General features: G+C 38.6%; 2 protein-coding genes across 3 annotated transcripts in view; one reads left to right on the top strand and one right to left on the bottom strand.

The window, feature by feature from the left end:
* Positions 1 to 2,861: 2,861 nt before the first annotated feature.
* LOC122281113 (trifunctional UDP-glucose 4,6-dehydratase/UDP-4-keto-6-deoxy-D-glucose 3,5-epimerase/UDP-4-keto-L-rhamnose-reductase RHM1) lies at positions 2,862 to 6,341 on the top strand. Its single transcript, XM_043092383.1, has 3 exons — positions 2,862 to 3,020; positions 3,846 to 5,421; positions 5,513 to 6,341. The coding sequence occupies exons 2-3, from the start codon at positions 3,859 to 3,861 to the stop codon at positions 5,963 to 5,965; spliced, it is 2,016 nt and encodes a 671-aa protein (XP_042948317.1). The 5' UTR covers positions 2,862 to 3,020; positions 3,846 to 3,858; the 3' UTR covers positions 5,966 to 6,341.
* Positions 6,342 to 7,852: 1,511 nt separating this feature from the next.
* Positions 7,853 to 15,756, bottom strand: part of LOC122281112 (alpha,alpha-trehalose-phosphate synthase [UDP-forming] 1) — a 38,116-nt gene continuing 30,212 nt past the window's right edge. Inside the window, exons 13-18 of one of the 2 annotated variants that reach the window (XM_043092381.1) lie at positions 9,840 to 10,016; positions 9,645 to 9,767; positions 9,480 to 9,567; positions 9,249 to 9,379; positions 9,044 to 9,142; positions 7,853 to 8,502 (exon numbers count right to left, since the gene is read on the bottom strand). In XM_043092381.1, the coding sequence (XP_042948315.1) occupies positions 8,119 to 8,502; positions 9,044 to 9,142; positions 9,249 to 9,379; positions 9,480 to 9,567; positions 9,645 to 9,767; positions 9,840 to 10,016 (1,002 nt within the window). In that variant the 3' untranslated portion in view covers positions 7,853 to 8,118. Of the gene's footprint in view, positions 8,503 to 9,037; positions 9,143 to 9,248; positions 9,380 to 9,479; positions 9,568 to 9,644; positions 9,768 to 9,839; positions 10,017 to 15,756 lie in introns of those variants that run through there. The other variant, XM_043092382.1, reaches the window with a different exon arrangement.

Genomic DNA, 15,756 nt, shown 5'->3' with positions numbered 1-15,756 from the left:
AGAATTTTGGCATAAAAACCAAAAAAAAATGTAAACTTTAATACAACAACAAAAGGAAAAGACATCATTCACCACGGCATGAAGAACAACAAACAGAGAAGCAAAGAGTAGGAAAAACAAGTTTTCTTCCTCTTGCAAACCTCCGAAAAAATACAAACAATGAGAACCAAAAATGCACAGCCAATATTGAAATAAACACAGCCAAACTAACAAATACAAAATGAAAAAAGCAACAGAAGATGAAACAGAAGAGAGCTACACGAAAGAGAGAACTGAAAACCCAAATAGAAGCACAAAGAGTAGAAAAAATTTCTTTTCTTCATTCTGGAATGCTCCGAAAAACCACAAATAATGACAGGAAAAAGCACTTTAAAAAAATTATTTTTTCCCCTCTGTAACGCTCCAAAAAACCACTAAAAAACCACTGAAGAAGATGCATCCGAAAACCCAGAAACCGATTCAAAAATTAATTTTTTTCCCTTCTCTTAACACTCCAAAAAACTACAAACAAACCATCGGAGAAGATGCATCCGAAAAGCCAGAAACTGCAACAAGAAACATCTAAGAAACGGCTGGAAAAGTTGAAACAGAGCAAAGAAATAATTAAAGAACCGAAATAAACACATCAAAATAAACAAACGCTTGGAAAGCAACCAAAATAAAGAGACAAAAAATAATTTTTTTCCCTTCTCGAACACTCCCAAAAACCATAAACAAACTGTAGGAGAACATCCATCAAAAAATCCAAAAAATGCAACAACCAACATCAAAGAAACGGCTAGAGAAGATAAAACAGAGGTAAGAAAGAAAGGGAGAACTGAAAAATCCAAAACAAATGAACCGAAAATAACACCAAAATAAACACACCCAGAACCAAACCCAGAAAACCCAAAGCAACCGACCGAAAATCAACCCAGAAAACCCAAAGCAACCGAACGGAAATCAACAACAAAATAAACACACCCACAACCAACATCCAAAAACCTAGAAAATGAAAGAACAAACATCAAACAACAGTCAAAGAAGATGAAACAGAGAAAAGAGAGAAATAGAGAACCAAAAAATCCAAAGAAACCAAAGGGACGAAAGAGAGAGACGGACGGGCGAAATGATGCAAATCACTACAAAACTGAGATTTACTCAATTAAGCAAAATGACCATAAAGCCCCAACCGATAATGACAATAAAACTCCAAACACACAAGAACAACATAAAATGACAAAAAAGACAAATTGTATAAAACATAAAATTTAAAAACGAAAAGAAAAGTTACTATAATTTACTGTAGCTAATACATCCTTGCTTATATATAAGTAGATAGAGATATATATATATATTTAAGTGTGGGCCTTACTTAAATAAGTGTGGGCCTGCCTCGTAAACCCAGCCCCTTTTGCTTGGGTTTGGTAGTGCAAGAGAGTGATAAATGACATAAATGCATGATAGGAGAAAGGGTAGTAGGTACTTAGGCACGTCGGTGCATTAAATTTATATGTAGTTATTTATATATATTTTTGACGCATCTCATCATCTAATTTATTAATAATTTAGATCACCCATGAACAAGCATTATTAATGTTCGCAACTCTCAAGGTGGAATTTCTTGCTTGCGTGTTAGCCGGAGAATTTAATTAAATGCTTATGCTTGTCTAAAAGTTTTTTAGGATGTTTTTATTATCAAAATTTTCTGGCATTAAATGCTAATTAACATATATATATAAGTTCGTCTATGTAAAATGCTAGTAAACGTTCATTTCATTTAACCGCATAGGGCATGCGCATGCAATCCCTAAATTGGAAATGAAAACAGAATTTTTCCAATACAGAAACTCTATATGTTGTTTGGGTCTAAAATACATTGTCACGAGATCTTCAACTAATTGTAATGTCTATCTTTTATAGTTGATTATAGATGATCATACTGCCTTTTCATTTGAAGATTACTACTCATTTAAGAAATTCCATTTTCTCAACATATATATATATATATATATATATTGTGGTTTATTTATTTTGATATTTGAGATCCATGGTTATTTAGCTAGCTAATTGACGTGTTGAATATTTTGATTTGGTATAAATAAGCATAATTAAAATACGAGTTTTGCTACATACATTCACTTTTATATATTTTTTATACATTTCATTAATATGATTGGCCAAATCAATTGTTTTATATTAAAAGAGTAATACTATATACAATCATTTTTGTGTACTCCATACACATTCCATTTATGTGATTGACTGCATTAATTTTTTTAATACTCAACTAATCACATCAGTAGAATACACAAAAGAATATATAAAAATGAATACACATAAAATTTTTGATATAGGATATATGTGCCATGCATATATATATATATATATATATATACATACACACCAATTAAACATGAAAACGTGCCGTCAAAGCTAGGGATATGAATTAGTATATATGCATGGTTGGATGGTAAATTGTCACTCTCCCCATCCAAATACATATATATATATATATATATATGCAGATATGATATACCAGCAATATATAATTCTTAAAACGTTTCATATATAATCAAATAAAAATAACAAATTGAGAAAAAATAAAAAGAAAAAGGTGTAAATGAATAATTAACGGGCCAGGAAACAATAGTTGTCCAAAGGGGTGCAGGAATAAAGGCGGCTCATCCAACACGTGATTTAGAGAGAGAGAGAGATTGCAAGGAAAGCTGTAGACATGCAGACCTCTCGTAAGGTCACCTAACACCAAAATCAACTTCCTGGAAGGAAGCAAGTACGAATGCCGCGAACGAAACGGATACGCGTGACCCCCCGTAATATTTTGAAGAAATGGAGGGTATTTCCGTCACTTCAGCTCTTTCTATGGCTCCCCTCAACTGTCTCGCTGATTTTGAGAAAGCGCGTATATATAGTAGACTCCTCCCACTTCCGGCTCCCCATCTCAAGCTCCCAAATCTACGAGCTTTCTCTCCTCCTCCATTTCATTGTCCGTACTTCTCTCTCGCCCCCTTCGCTGATTGGTAAGCCAATTGTACTCTCTTTTTCTTTTTTCTTCTCAGGAATTGCGCGTGATCATGGTTTGTAGCAAGAAGTCTTCGTCTTTTGCATTGTTTGGAGCTATCTATGATCTGGGGTTTTTCTCGATGCTATTAGATCTGTAATGAATGTCAAGATCTTTGATGTTAATTATGCTATTTGCGCTTATTTAATTACAGACATTTGCTTCATATGCTCTGTGTGTTTGTGTGTGTGTCTCCTATGGGAGTTTAATTGGGATCTGGTGGTGGAAATCAGATCTATATGCGTTTTGAGAAACGGGATTCTTTGCTCAAGTATGAGTTTGTGAATATACACGGATCATGTGATTGTTTGTTTTTCTGCGGAATGCGTTGGATCTGGTAACCTAACCTTTGGTTGATTTTGATGAATGATGTGCTGATTTATATTCTAACATGTTTCGTTCTCTAGTTTTGGGTCTGCTTAGTTGCTTGGAAAGATAGGAAGCAAAAGAAAATTTGAAACTTATATGTTTGTGGTTTAGTTTCTTAAAAACTAGTGAGAAACAATTTTTTTGTGGTAAGTGATCTTTGGGTGGAACAGACGTGAAAATACTATGCTTAACGTTCTTTTCCTTCATTTTGTTAGCAAGCAAATGGAGATGGGCGGTGGTCTTCTTTACTATACCATGAGACCTCCCCTTTATTTCCTTTTCTTTTAGAATGAAAGCTTTGCTATTCATTTTGGGGCCTATTTCCATGTATCTATCTTGTTTGTTCATTTTAAAAAAAAAAAAAATTATTTAAATCGTGACAAAGAACTTAGTCTGTTGCAACAATTTTTTGCAGACACCGTTCTGAGATGGCTACTTATACCCCAAAGAACATCCTCATTACTGGGGCCGCTGGGTTCATTGCATCCCATGTTGCCAACCGGCTCATCCGTAATTACCCTGACTACAAGATCGTTGTACTCGACAAGCTTGATTACTGCTCGAATCTAAAAAACCTCCTTCCCTCTAAATCATCTCCTAGTATCAAGTTCGTAAAGGGGGACATTGGCAGTGCTGACCTTGTCAACTACCTTCTCATCACTGAGTCTATCGACACTATAATGCACTTTGCAGCCCAGACCCATGTTGACAACTCATTTGGTAACAGCTTTGAGTTTACCAAGAACAATATTTATGGTACACATGTCCTTTTGGAAGCCTGCAAGGTCACTGGCCAGATCAGGAGGTTCATCCATGTGAGTACAGACGAAGTCTATGGCGAGACAGACGAGGATGCTGTTGTGGGAAACCATGAGGCTTCTCAACTCCTCCCAACAAACCCATACTCTGCAACAAAAGCTGGAGCAGAAATGCTTGTCATGGCATATGGTAGATCGTACGGGTTACCTGTGATAACGACACGTGGGAACAATGTTTATGGGCCAAATCAGTTCCCTGAGAAATTGATTCCAAAGTTCATCCTCTTGGCAATGCAAGGGAAGCCTCTTCCAATTCATGGTGATGGTTCTAATGTGAGGAGTTATTTGTATTGTGAGGATGTTGCTGAGGCTTTTGAAGTCATTCTTCACAAGGGAGAGGTAGGTCATGTTTACAATATCGGGACAAAGAAGGAAAGGAGAGTTATTGATGTGGCCAAAGATATATGCAGACTTTTCTCAATGGACCCAGAGACAAGCATTAAGTTTGTAGAGAACAGACCATTTAATGACCAGAGGTACTTTCTAGATGATCAGAAGCTGAAGATCTTGGGATGGTCCGAGCGAACTACTTGGGAAGAGGGGCTTAAGAAGACCATGGAGTGGTACATCAACAACCCTGATTGGTGGGGTGACGTCTCTGGGGCATTGCTTCCTCATCCTAGAATGCTGATGATGCCTGGTGGGATTGAGAGACACTTTGATGGACCTGAAGAGGAGAAGTCTGCATCTTTCGTCCCAAGTAATACCCGGATGCTGGTTCCACCTTCCAAAAGCACCGGCTCTCCTCGAAAACACTCCTTGAAATTCTTAATCTATGGTAGGACTGGTTGGCTTGGAGGTCTGCTTGGGAAGATATGTGAGAAACAAGGGATTCCATTTGAATATGGAAGAGGGCGTCTAGAGGATCGGTCATCACTTTTAGCAGATCTTCAGAGTGTTAAGCCAACCCATGTTTTTAATGCTGCTGGTGTGACTGGTAGACCCAACGTGGATTGGTGCGAGTCTCACAAGACAGAAACAATTCGCACAAATGTTGCTGGAACCTTAACCTTAGCAGATGTTTGCAGAGAGCATGGACTCTTGATGATGAATTTTGCTACAGGATGTATATTTGAGTATGATGCTGCACATCCTGAAGGTTCTGGCATTGGGTTTACAGAGGAAGACAAACCCAATTTCACCGGTTCTTTCTATTCCAAAACCAAGGCTATGGTAATTCATTCAGAATCTTTGTCTCTAACTCTACATCCTTTCTGATATCATGTGTTTGTTCTAATAATTACTCTTTGATTTTCTTAACCAGGTTGAAGAGCTGTTGAAAGAATACGATAATGTCTGCACTCTAAGAGTTAGGATGCCAATATCATCTGACCTAAACAACCCACGCAACTTCATAACTAAGATTTCTCGTTATAGCAAAGTGGTTAACATTCCAAATAGCATGACTGTCTTGGATGAGCTTCTACCCATCTCCATTGAGATGGCAAAGAGGAATTTGAGGGGAATATGGAACTTCACAAATCCTGGGGTTGTAAGCCACAACGAGATTCTTGAGATGTACAAGCAATACATTGACCCTGACTTCAAGTGGGCGAACTTCACGCTTGAAGAGCAGGCTAAGGTCATAGTGGCCCCTCGAAGCAACAATGAGATGGATGGGACAAAGTTGAAGAAAGAGTTCCCGGAGCTGCTATCTATCAAGGAATCGCTGATTAAATACGTCTTTGAACCAAACAAGAAGAACTTTGCAGTATAAACAATTATCTGTTGTAGACCACAGGATTGTCCTCTTCGTTTTGCAATAGGTAATAAGTTTCAGTTACCCCTATAAAGTCTATCAGTTCCCTCGATATTTCCACTGTCGTAGAAGGGGATGAGGTTATTTCTATTAGGTATGTTTCTTTCATTGTTTACTTTGTTGGTTGTATTTTAGTGTGCTTAGTTACTTTGAGAATCTTTCTATAGGTTCTTTATAATTGGTCATCTGGAAGCCTGGGTATATGGTACTCTTTCTGATGAGTATGCTCGTGGCGTTTAATTCTTTAATTTCCTAACTTTACACCTGTATTTTATGGCATTGAATAACCTCAAGAAAGTCAATGGAATGAAAGAGGCTACGTTTTTCTCTTTTATTCGTTTCCTCCGAACTTTATTTTCCCGTTTCCTATGTAATAAAAGCAGCATGCATATTGTATCGTGTCCACATATCGTATGGAAAGGGTCCCACTTTTAGTTTCTCGCTCTCCACATGAAACTAATGAAATTAATATCTCAGCACCAAATTACAAGCGACGACGGATGGATGCAATTTTAAAAAATGAGTTTTTTTATGTGAATCTTAGATTTATCTATTTTTTTATTTTTTTTTAAAGGAGTACTAGAAAGAACAAAAACATACCTGACACAATCATTCCTAACTTTTGTTGTTGTGTTGCACTCTCACAAACTGTCTACTGTATAGTGGCCAATGACCTTCACAAACGTGACACCATCATTCACTAACTTGCTGGGTATGCCCTAACTGATTCCCATAGAGTTAGGTATCTCTTCACACTCGCATGAGTGCTAACGGAATGTGAACCCAAAAATCATTTTCCAACAGAAAGATTACCATGCATTTGTAGAAGCTGTCACGATTGAAAGAAAATAAAGTAAAAAAAGATATGAATAATTGAATTAAAAAAAAAAAAAAAGCAAGTGTAACAATGTTTTTGGTTTTTAAAGTGGGATTGTTTAGTACTTTGGATTTAAGGTCGTGGGTGGGTGGGGGTGAAGGAATGTATGTACAGCTTGATCTTAAAGATTTTGATGCCATCGCCATCGGGAGCATAATCCTGGAGATTGCTGCAGTTTGACTTCCCAAAACTCTCCTTATTAGTGGCTTCCATTTCCAGCATCAGGAGTGGGGGACAGGACGCGAAGATGTCATTAATTTATTCATGGGTTGAAATTAATGCTAAAAGATCCAAATTATCATGTGCAGCAAAACCCTCGATTGGTCATCCTTGTTACACCACAGCATGCAGGACAGCACAACAAATTCTCCTGCCATTGGAGGTTTTTTTAATTACTTGCACATGTCATGACATTCGCCATTACATCCGCATCTACTTTTTCCTTACTGGCACCACCTGGAAACCCAGTTGTGGATGATGAGAGAAACCTCGAGTTGCGCCTTGCCTTTGTCAGCCGCATTTCTCTTTGAGCACTTTGAAATCACTGTCTGGAAGCTGTTGAGCTGAGCTTGCCACATGAATCACATTATGGCTCGCATTTAGTGCATAAAAAAGGGGCCAGCTGCTGTGGGCTGTGAGAGGTTGCACAGGGGCTGTGTTTTCTACGAGACTACCATTCCAAGTGACGCAACAGAATTCTTGTACGTTTAGCTTGACGTAGGCATTAAAGAACTTTTAAATTTAGGAGGAAAAAAAATATAAGACTGATTGAGAAGTCGAGGAAAAAGATTTTCAACTAACAAAAGGTTCTAAGAAAATGAACCGATATTCACAATTTCGCCGGTTGAACAAACCCATATGGTCTCGCTCGTAGCAGTGGCACTGATCTTTGGACGATCCTTGTGACGACCACTGTTCACAAGGTTGTGACGGTGAACAAAAGAGAGGTAATAATTGATGCCAAAAAAGAGAAGAAAAAAAGATCAATTTCTTTTATTGCTTGTTTTGGTCATCGTTCCTGTGGTTTGGATGCTCTGAGTCTGTTAAAGTATACTAATTCTATTAAGCTAGTGACAGTATGAATTTTGGCAAAATGGATGAGATGTGTTTGTCGAAAGAATATCACAATGAAACAGAAACTGCTTCTCATCTCCTCACTAAGCCATTTGAAATCTCATGCTTGAATAATGAACCTTTGAACCACGCTAAAGCCAAAAACTGCCCAACTTGATGATTAACTTGAAATCATTTTCAGGAAGGTGATGACATCATCTGATGACCCGAGTGTAAACCTAGCATTTGTGCGAGTTCTTCCAACAGCACAGGAAAAATAGTTTTCTCCCTTTAGATCAAGTACATTCCATGAAATCTTTTCTGGTGATGGCCGTCGCCCGCTCTGAGCTGATTTGGCCCCGCTCATGAAATCTCTCCCTTCAGAATTTGGCAAAGGTCGTGGTGTTTTACTTTGAGATGATTTCAGCCCACTTCTACTTGCTGGAAGCCTCAAAGAAGATCTTCTCTCGCCAGGTAGCTTGAGTCCATCAGGCGCCTTGCTTCTTGCAACAATGATGGCATCAGAAGGAAGCTCTGGCTCAAAAAAGGTGTAAACATCTTCATCCTGAAGCAATGAAAGATGTTTTAGCGGGTTTTTTTATGAGGTAATACATACGTAATTTAATGGTTTCCATAGTCCCTTGAGGAGAACTAAATATTTTATATAACGTAGCATTTGTAATATTCACATTCTACATACTTGTGAAGATCTTAAGTTCTATCCCTCCAGTTTTCAACTTCAGTCATCATCATAAAGCTCTAATCTCAAGCAATAGAAGTTTGTTAAATATGAAACATTACATGAAAATTTAATGTCATCCTGCATGTTCAAAATTGCCTATAAGCACATATTTGATGCTTCAAAAGAAAATTGTTTTGTTTCACAATTCTTGTCCTTGACTACAAGTTGAAATTTCAAAGATTTTGAATGTAATTATATCAAAAGTATAGACTTATCAGGGACTAATACCAATAACTGTTTTCTGGACAAGAAAGTTTAAATAGTGGGAAATGATACAAATCCCCATATCAAATATAAAAACTCCACAAGAAAAGAAAAAAAAAAAAAAAAAACTCTGAAAAACAACATTACGAAAGAATGATACCTTTGCCAGAAAATGACCAATGCACACGACATAATCTATTGGAGTTGTCATGGATTTACTATGAACTATCTCTCCTAGTATGCGGTCAATGGCTGCACCCTGATTGGATAAAGTACTGTTATATAGAAACAAATTTGCCAAAACTCCAACAGTAAAAATAATCAGGAAATATTAGAAACTTCAATTATTAGAAATAAGCGGTCACCTTTGTCACACCGACAGCTCGCACCTCAACAGACCGGCCACCCTGAACAACATCAACAGATGCATTAGAAATTGGGCCTGTCCATAGATGCTGCAACATATCCTTTGCTTGAAGTCTTCCAAACTCAACATCTACAAAATCAAAAGGCGGACAAAAATATAAGAGAGCAGAAATAATGGGAAATCTTTCAAAGAAACTGCTTTGGAAAAAGGCATTGAACAAGAAAAGTACCTGCATATTTATAATTCCAAACAAGTGAGGTTTCACGAAGTTCAAAATGTGATCGAGGTGTTCTTTCTGTGAAGTATTCAAAAACATGCTGAAAACATTATGTCAGCATCATATGTTTAGAGTTTAAAGAGCACAAATAAACAGAACTACAATTTCAATATGTACCTTCACGCTGTCAACCCATTCCATATTCAAATGCTCAGGCATCGTTGTCATCCATTCACCCTTTGTAAGGCGTAAAAACATCCCATTCTCTGCTGCCAACCACATGTCATACTCCCCAAAGTTCTGTCAAAACACTAAGTTAAGAAATGGACAGTGTAAGGGTGGAACAGGATAAAACTCAGCTTTATGACGTACTTCATCTAAGACAGTTCTGTCACTCCCACTGAGTACAACAATTGTTGTTTTTGGATCACTGCAAAGTGCCTTCAAGGGTTCTTTTAGACCTGGGTGCACTTTAAGTTCCATTTCTTTAATTTGATCACCTCTACTCCCAAGTGTCTCTACTGGTTCAGTTAATGTTGCATTGAATCCCTAAGTTTGAAACATTAGCAAGATGAGAAGATTATTATTGAAAGAAAAAAAACAAATTCAAATCAGTCAAATTGGACCGAAAATAATGACAACAGAAAAAACAAGACACCCTCTCTTTATAGCAATTTGACTGCACTACTTTCCCTTGTCGTTTCCGAGATACGTAAATAAAAGGAAAAACTTCAGAATGGAAGGACTTCGCCATAATTCAGGTAAGTAGGAAATTTAAACATCAAACTAGAGCTTTCATCTAGTTCTTTTGTGTGCTTGTGCATGTGGTGGGAGGGGGGGAGGTGATTGGACTTTGGTTCTATTTTCTAAAGGTTCTATTCAGGGTGCATCACTTTGAATTTCATCAGCATGGCTTCTTGTGAGCAAGAAGAAACAGCTAGATGGGGGCCATACAGCTTTCAAAAACTCCCAAGCACTGTATCCAGATCCAAATATAAATATGCTAAATACAAAGAGTGAAAATTGGCTGACCAACTTGAACAATATATGTTAGCGTGATATGCTCTGTGTTTCCTTATTTATCTTTAGACACTTGTATATATTTATTTACTTAGAATTTGTACAGAGGGCTAGTTTCCATACGTAGACAGATTTTATTTACTGTAATCTAGGCTTAATTCTAGCCGTGTATATTGCACTTTGGTGCCTTTATAATGACAAGAAATCCTCACAATGGAGGTATTCAATCCATTTGACATGGTATCAAGAGCAGGTTACTAGTCTTACGTTTTTTTTTCCTTCGGGTCTTTCTTTTTGGTGTTCTCGGCGGCATCTGTGCTGTCTTTCGGTGCTGGTCTGGTGATTCGGTCCTCTCTGGGTGGTTTTTTGGCTGTGGGTTCCGTGTGTTCTGGTGTTTCGGTCCTCTCTGTGTGATTTTCAGTGCAGTCTGGTCCTCCTTGGGTGATTTTCGGTGCAGTCTGGTTGTGGGTTACGGGTTTTCCTGTGGCTTTCAGCAGTCTTTTGCGTGGCTCTGGTTCCAGGCTTCTAGTCAGGACTTTCTGTTGCCCTTTCCGTTGCTGGTTTGTGTTTTTCTGCTGCCTCTTTCCATTTCAGCTTCGTGGGTTGGGTATCGGCAGCAGCACTTGTCATTTTTTTGGTCTCGGCAGCAGTTGTTTCTGGAGCTTTTGGCAGCTTCTTTATTTCTTTTGGATTGTCGGCAGTTTTTTGGTTGGTCAGGTATTATTTTTAATTCGGCGTGTGCTTATTTTTTACGGGTCTCATGTCTTCCGAGTCTTTTACCGTAAAATTTACGGGTAAAAATTATTCTGCATGGGAATTTCAATTCCGTTTATTTGTTATGGGAAAGGAGTTATGGGATCATATTGATGGGAGTAATCCGGCTCCTACTGAGCTTCCTAAATTAGCTCAGTGGCAGATCAAAGATGCTAGGGTGATGACATGGATTTTAGCATCGGTTGATCCTCTCATTGTTCTCAATTTGAGGCCTTATAAAACTGCTAAATCTATGTGGGAATATTTGAAAAAGGTGTATAATCAGGACCATACGGCTCGACGGTCTCAGTTAGAGTATGAAATTGCCAGTTACACTCAGGGCAATCTCTCCATTCAGGATTATTTTTCTGGATTTAATAATCTTTGGGGAGAATTTACTGACATAATTTATGCCACGGTACCAGAAGAGTCTCTCTCTGTTGTGCAGGAAATTCATGAGCAAAGCAAGCACGATCAATTTTTAATGAAGTTACGTCCTGAATTTGAGGTCACTCGCTCTAATTTGATGAATCGTGCTCCTGTGCCGTCTTTGGATATTTGTTTTGGGGAATTACTTCGTGAGGAGCAGCGACTTGCCACCCAGGCTACTTATCAGCACGACACAATGATACCCACTGCTGTTGCTTATGTTGCTCACGGAAAAGGCAAGGGACGAGACATGCGGACAGTTCAATGTTTCAGTTGCAAAGAATACGGACATATTGCTAATAATTGTGCACGGAAATCTTGCAACTACTGTAAGAAGCCTGGACATATTATCAAAGATTGTCCTACACGTCCCCAAAATCGTCAGGCTCATTCTTATCAGGCTACGATGGGTTCCGCTTCTTCTACTCCTGTTAATGACTCATCTACTCTTACTACTGAGAAGGTTCAGCAGATGATTCTTTCAGCTTTTTCAGCCTTAGGGCTGCAAGGTAACGGTTCCCTATCTCTCTCATGGCTTGTTGATTCGGGTGCATCTAATCACATGACTAGTTCTTCTGATACACTTAGCAATATTCGGCCTTATATTGGATCTACACACATTCAGATTGCTAACGGTAGTCAGTTACCTATTCATGCTATTGGGGATATGAATTCCACTGTTAGAGATGTTTTTGTATCTCCTCAGCTTTCTACTAGTCTTATTTCCGTGGGTCAACTAGTTGATAACAACTGTGATGTTCGTTTTTCTCGTGATGGTTGTCTTGTGCAGGATCAGGTGTCGGGCAAGATACTCGCGAGGGGGCCTAAAGTTGGACGTTTATTTCCTTTACATTTCTCCATTCCTGATGTCATTTCATTTGCTTGTGACACTGTGAACAATAAGTGTGAAGTGTGGCACAAACGGTTAGGTCATCCTAATTCCGTTATTTTATCTCATGTCATAAACTCTGGTTTGTTGGGCAATAAAGATCAATTTTCTTCTCTCTCTTTTGATTGTTCCACATGTAAATTAGGCAAAAGTAAGTCTCTTGCTTTTCCTTCTCATAGTACTCCTGCTGAACGTTGTTTTGATTTGATTCATAGTGATGTGTGGGGCATTCTCCTGTTATCTCTCATGCAAATTATAAATACTTTGTTACGTTCATTGATGATTATACGAAGTATACTTGGATTTATTTTCTTTGCTCAAAATCTGAGGTCTTTTCTGTCTTTCAACAATTTACTGCTTATGTTGAAACTCAATTTTCTTCTAGCATCAAAATTTTGAGATCGGATTCGGGTGGTGAATACATGTCTCGTGAATTTCATGATTTTCTTAATCAAAAAGGCATTGTTTCTCAACGTTCTTGTCCGTATACACCTCAACAAAATGGTGTTGTTGAATGGAAAAATAGACATTTGTTGGATGTTGTTCGTATGTTACTACTCCAATCCTCTGTTCCCCCTCAATTCTGGGTCGAAGCCTTATCTACGGCAATTTACTTAATTAATAGATTGCCATCCAGTGTTTTGAATTTTGAAAGTCCTTACTTTCGTTTGTATCATCGACATCCTACCTATATTGATATGCATACTTTTGGTTGTGTCTGCTTTGTTCATTTGCCTTCTCATGAACGACATAAGTTATCTGCTCAATCTATTCGCTGCGCTTTTATGGGTTATAGTGCTTCTCACAAAGGCTATGTTTGCTTTGATTCCTGCTCTAACAGATTTCGTATTTCTCGTCATGTTGTGTTCTTTGAGAATCAGTCCTTCTTTCCTTCTTCTGTTGAGTCTTTACCTAAGATACATGCTTTGCCTAATTTTGATGACCCGGTTTCTTTTCCTGATCGTTTCAAATCTGGATTTGTATATGAAAGACGACATCCTCCTTTGCCCCTTCTTGAGCCTGGTCCGCCATCTGAGCCTGTTCAGCATGCATCCTCTACTGGTGATCTGCCTACTACCATAGTTCCTCGTCGTTCAACCAGAGTATCTCGCCCACCCGACCGGTATGGTTTTTCTCATACCTCTCTTCATGCTACTTTGTCTTCCATTCCCATCCCGTCAGGTTACTCTGAGGCAGCTAAACATGATTGTTGGAATGCGGCGATGGCCGAGGAACTCCAGGCTCTTCAAGATAATCATACATGGGATGTTGTTCCTTGTCCTGCTCAGGTGAAAGCCATTGGTTGTAAATGGGTTTATTCCATCAAGTTGCGTTCTGATGGGACTCTAGATCGGTATAAGGCCCGGTTGGTTGCACTTGGTAATCGGCAAGAATATGGGGTGGACTATGAGGAGACTTTTGCTCCGGTTGCCAAAATGACTACAGTTCGGACTATTCTCTCGGTTGCTGCCTCTCAAGGCTGGCCTCTTCATCAGATGGATGTCAAAAATGTCTTTCTTCATGGTGATCTCAAAGAAGAAATCTACATGACCCTTCCCGTTGGTTTGTCCTCATCTTCCTCCTCGGATGTCTGTAAATTGAAAAGATCATTGTATGGGCTGAAACAGGCTCCCCGAGCGTGGTTTGATAAATTTCGCTCCACTTTGCTTCAATTTTCTTTTAAGCGGAGTGCCTATGATTCTTCTTTATTTTTCTGCAAGACATCTCGTGGCATTGTTCTTCTTTTGGTTTATGTTGATGATATTGTTATTAATGGGACGGACTCTGCTTTGATCACTCAATTGCAGCATCATCTCCAAGCCTCCTTTCATATGAAGGATCTTGGTCCTCTTACTTACTTCTTGGGGTTGGAAGTCCATACTGATCCTTCTGGCATTTTTTTGAATCAGCATAAATACACTCAGGATCTGATTACTTTGGCTGGCCTTCAGGATACTTCTTCTGTGGATACTCCTCTGGAAGTGAACACGAAGTATCGTCAGGAAGAGGGTGATCTACTCTCTGACCCCACTCTCTATCAACAGTTAGTGGGGAGTCTGAATTATTTAACTATTACTCGCCCTGATATTTCCTTTGCTGTCCAGCAGGTGAGTCAGTTCATGCAGGCTCCACGTCATCTCCACTTGGCTACTGTTCGTCGTATTATTCGATATCTTCAAGGTTCCCCTAGTCGTGGCTTGTTCTTTCCTACTGGCACTCCTCTTCGTCTTGTGGCTTACAGTGATGCTGATTGGGCAGGTTGTCCTAATACGCGCCGATCTGTTACAGGTTGGTGCATGTTTCTTGGTGACTCCTTACTCTCTTGGAAAAGTAAGAAATAGGATCGTGTCTCCAAATCTTCTACTGAGTCTGAATACCGTGCAATGTCCGCTGCGTGTTCTGAGATTCTCTGGCTTCGGGGTCTCCTTGCTGAAATTGGTTGTGTTCAGTCCTCTCCTACCCCTCTCCATGCTGACAACACTAGTGCCATTCAGATTGCTGCCAATCCTGTATTTCATGAACGTACCAAACATATTGAGGTGGATTGTCATTTCATTCGGGAAATCTTGGACTCTCGTATAATTACGCTTCCTCATGTTTCTACTAATCTCCAGATCGCCGATGTGTTTACAAAGGCCATGACACGACAGCGTCATCAGTTTCTTGTCAGCAAATTGATGCTTCTTGACCGACCAGCATCAATTTGAGGGGGGATGTTAGCGTGATATGCTCTGTGTTTCCTTATTTATCTTTAGACACTTGTATATATTTATTTACTTAGAATTTGTACAGAGGGCTAGTTTCCATATGTAGACAGATTTTATTTACTGTAATCTAGACTTAATTCTAGCCGTGTATATTGCACTTTGGTGCCTTTATAATGACAAGAAATCCTCACAATGGAGGTATTCAATCCATTTGACAATATATACGTACGATCCTCAAATAGTATTAAGTAAAGAAACTTGAATTTTTTGATAAGTAATAAGAAATTTTTATTTACAATTAAATAGACATAACCCAAGTTCACAGCAAAGAAACTTGAATTACTTGTAAAAAAAAAAAGTAAAGAAATTTGATTTGGTATGAGATAACTAATTCACAAAATATGGTAATAGTTTTTTTTTCCTTCTCTTTACTTCCTTATTTTTCCCTGAATTGTCTCACGATAGCTGACTTGAGACAAAAACCATAACT

Source organism: Carya illinoinensis, chromosome 11 (genome assembly GCF_018687715.1).
Source record: "Carya illinoinensis cultivar Pawnee chromosome 11, C.illinoinensisPawnee_v1, whole genome shotgun sequence".
NCBI lineage: Eukaryota > Viridiplantae > Streptophyta > Magnoliopsida > Fagales > Juglandaceae > Carya > Carya illinoinensis.
The sequence above is the reverse complement of the archived record's forward strand: the minus strand, read 5'-3'. Positions and strand labels throughout refer to the sequence as shown.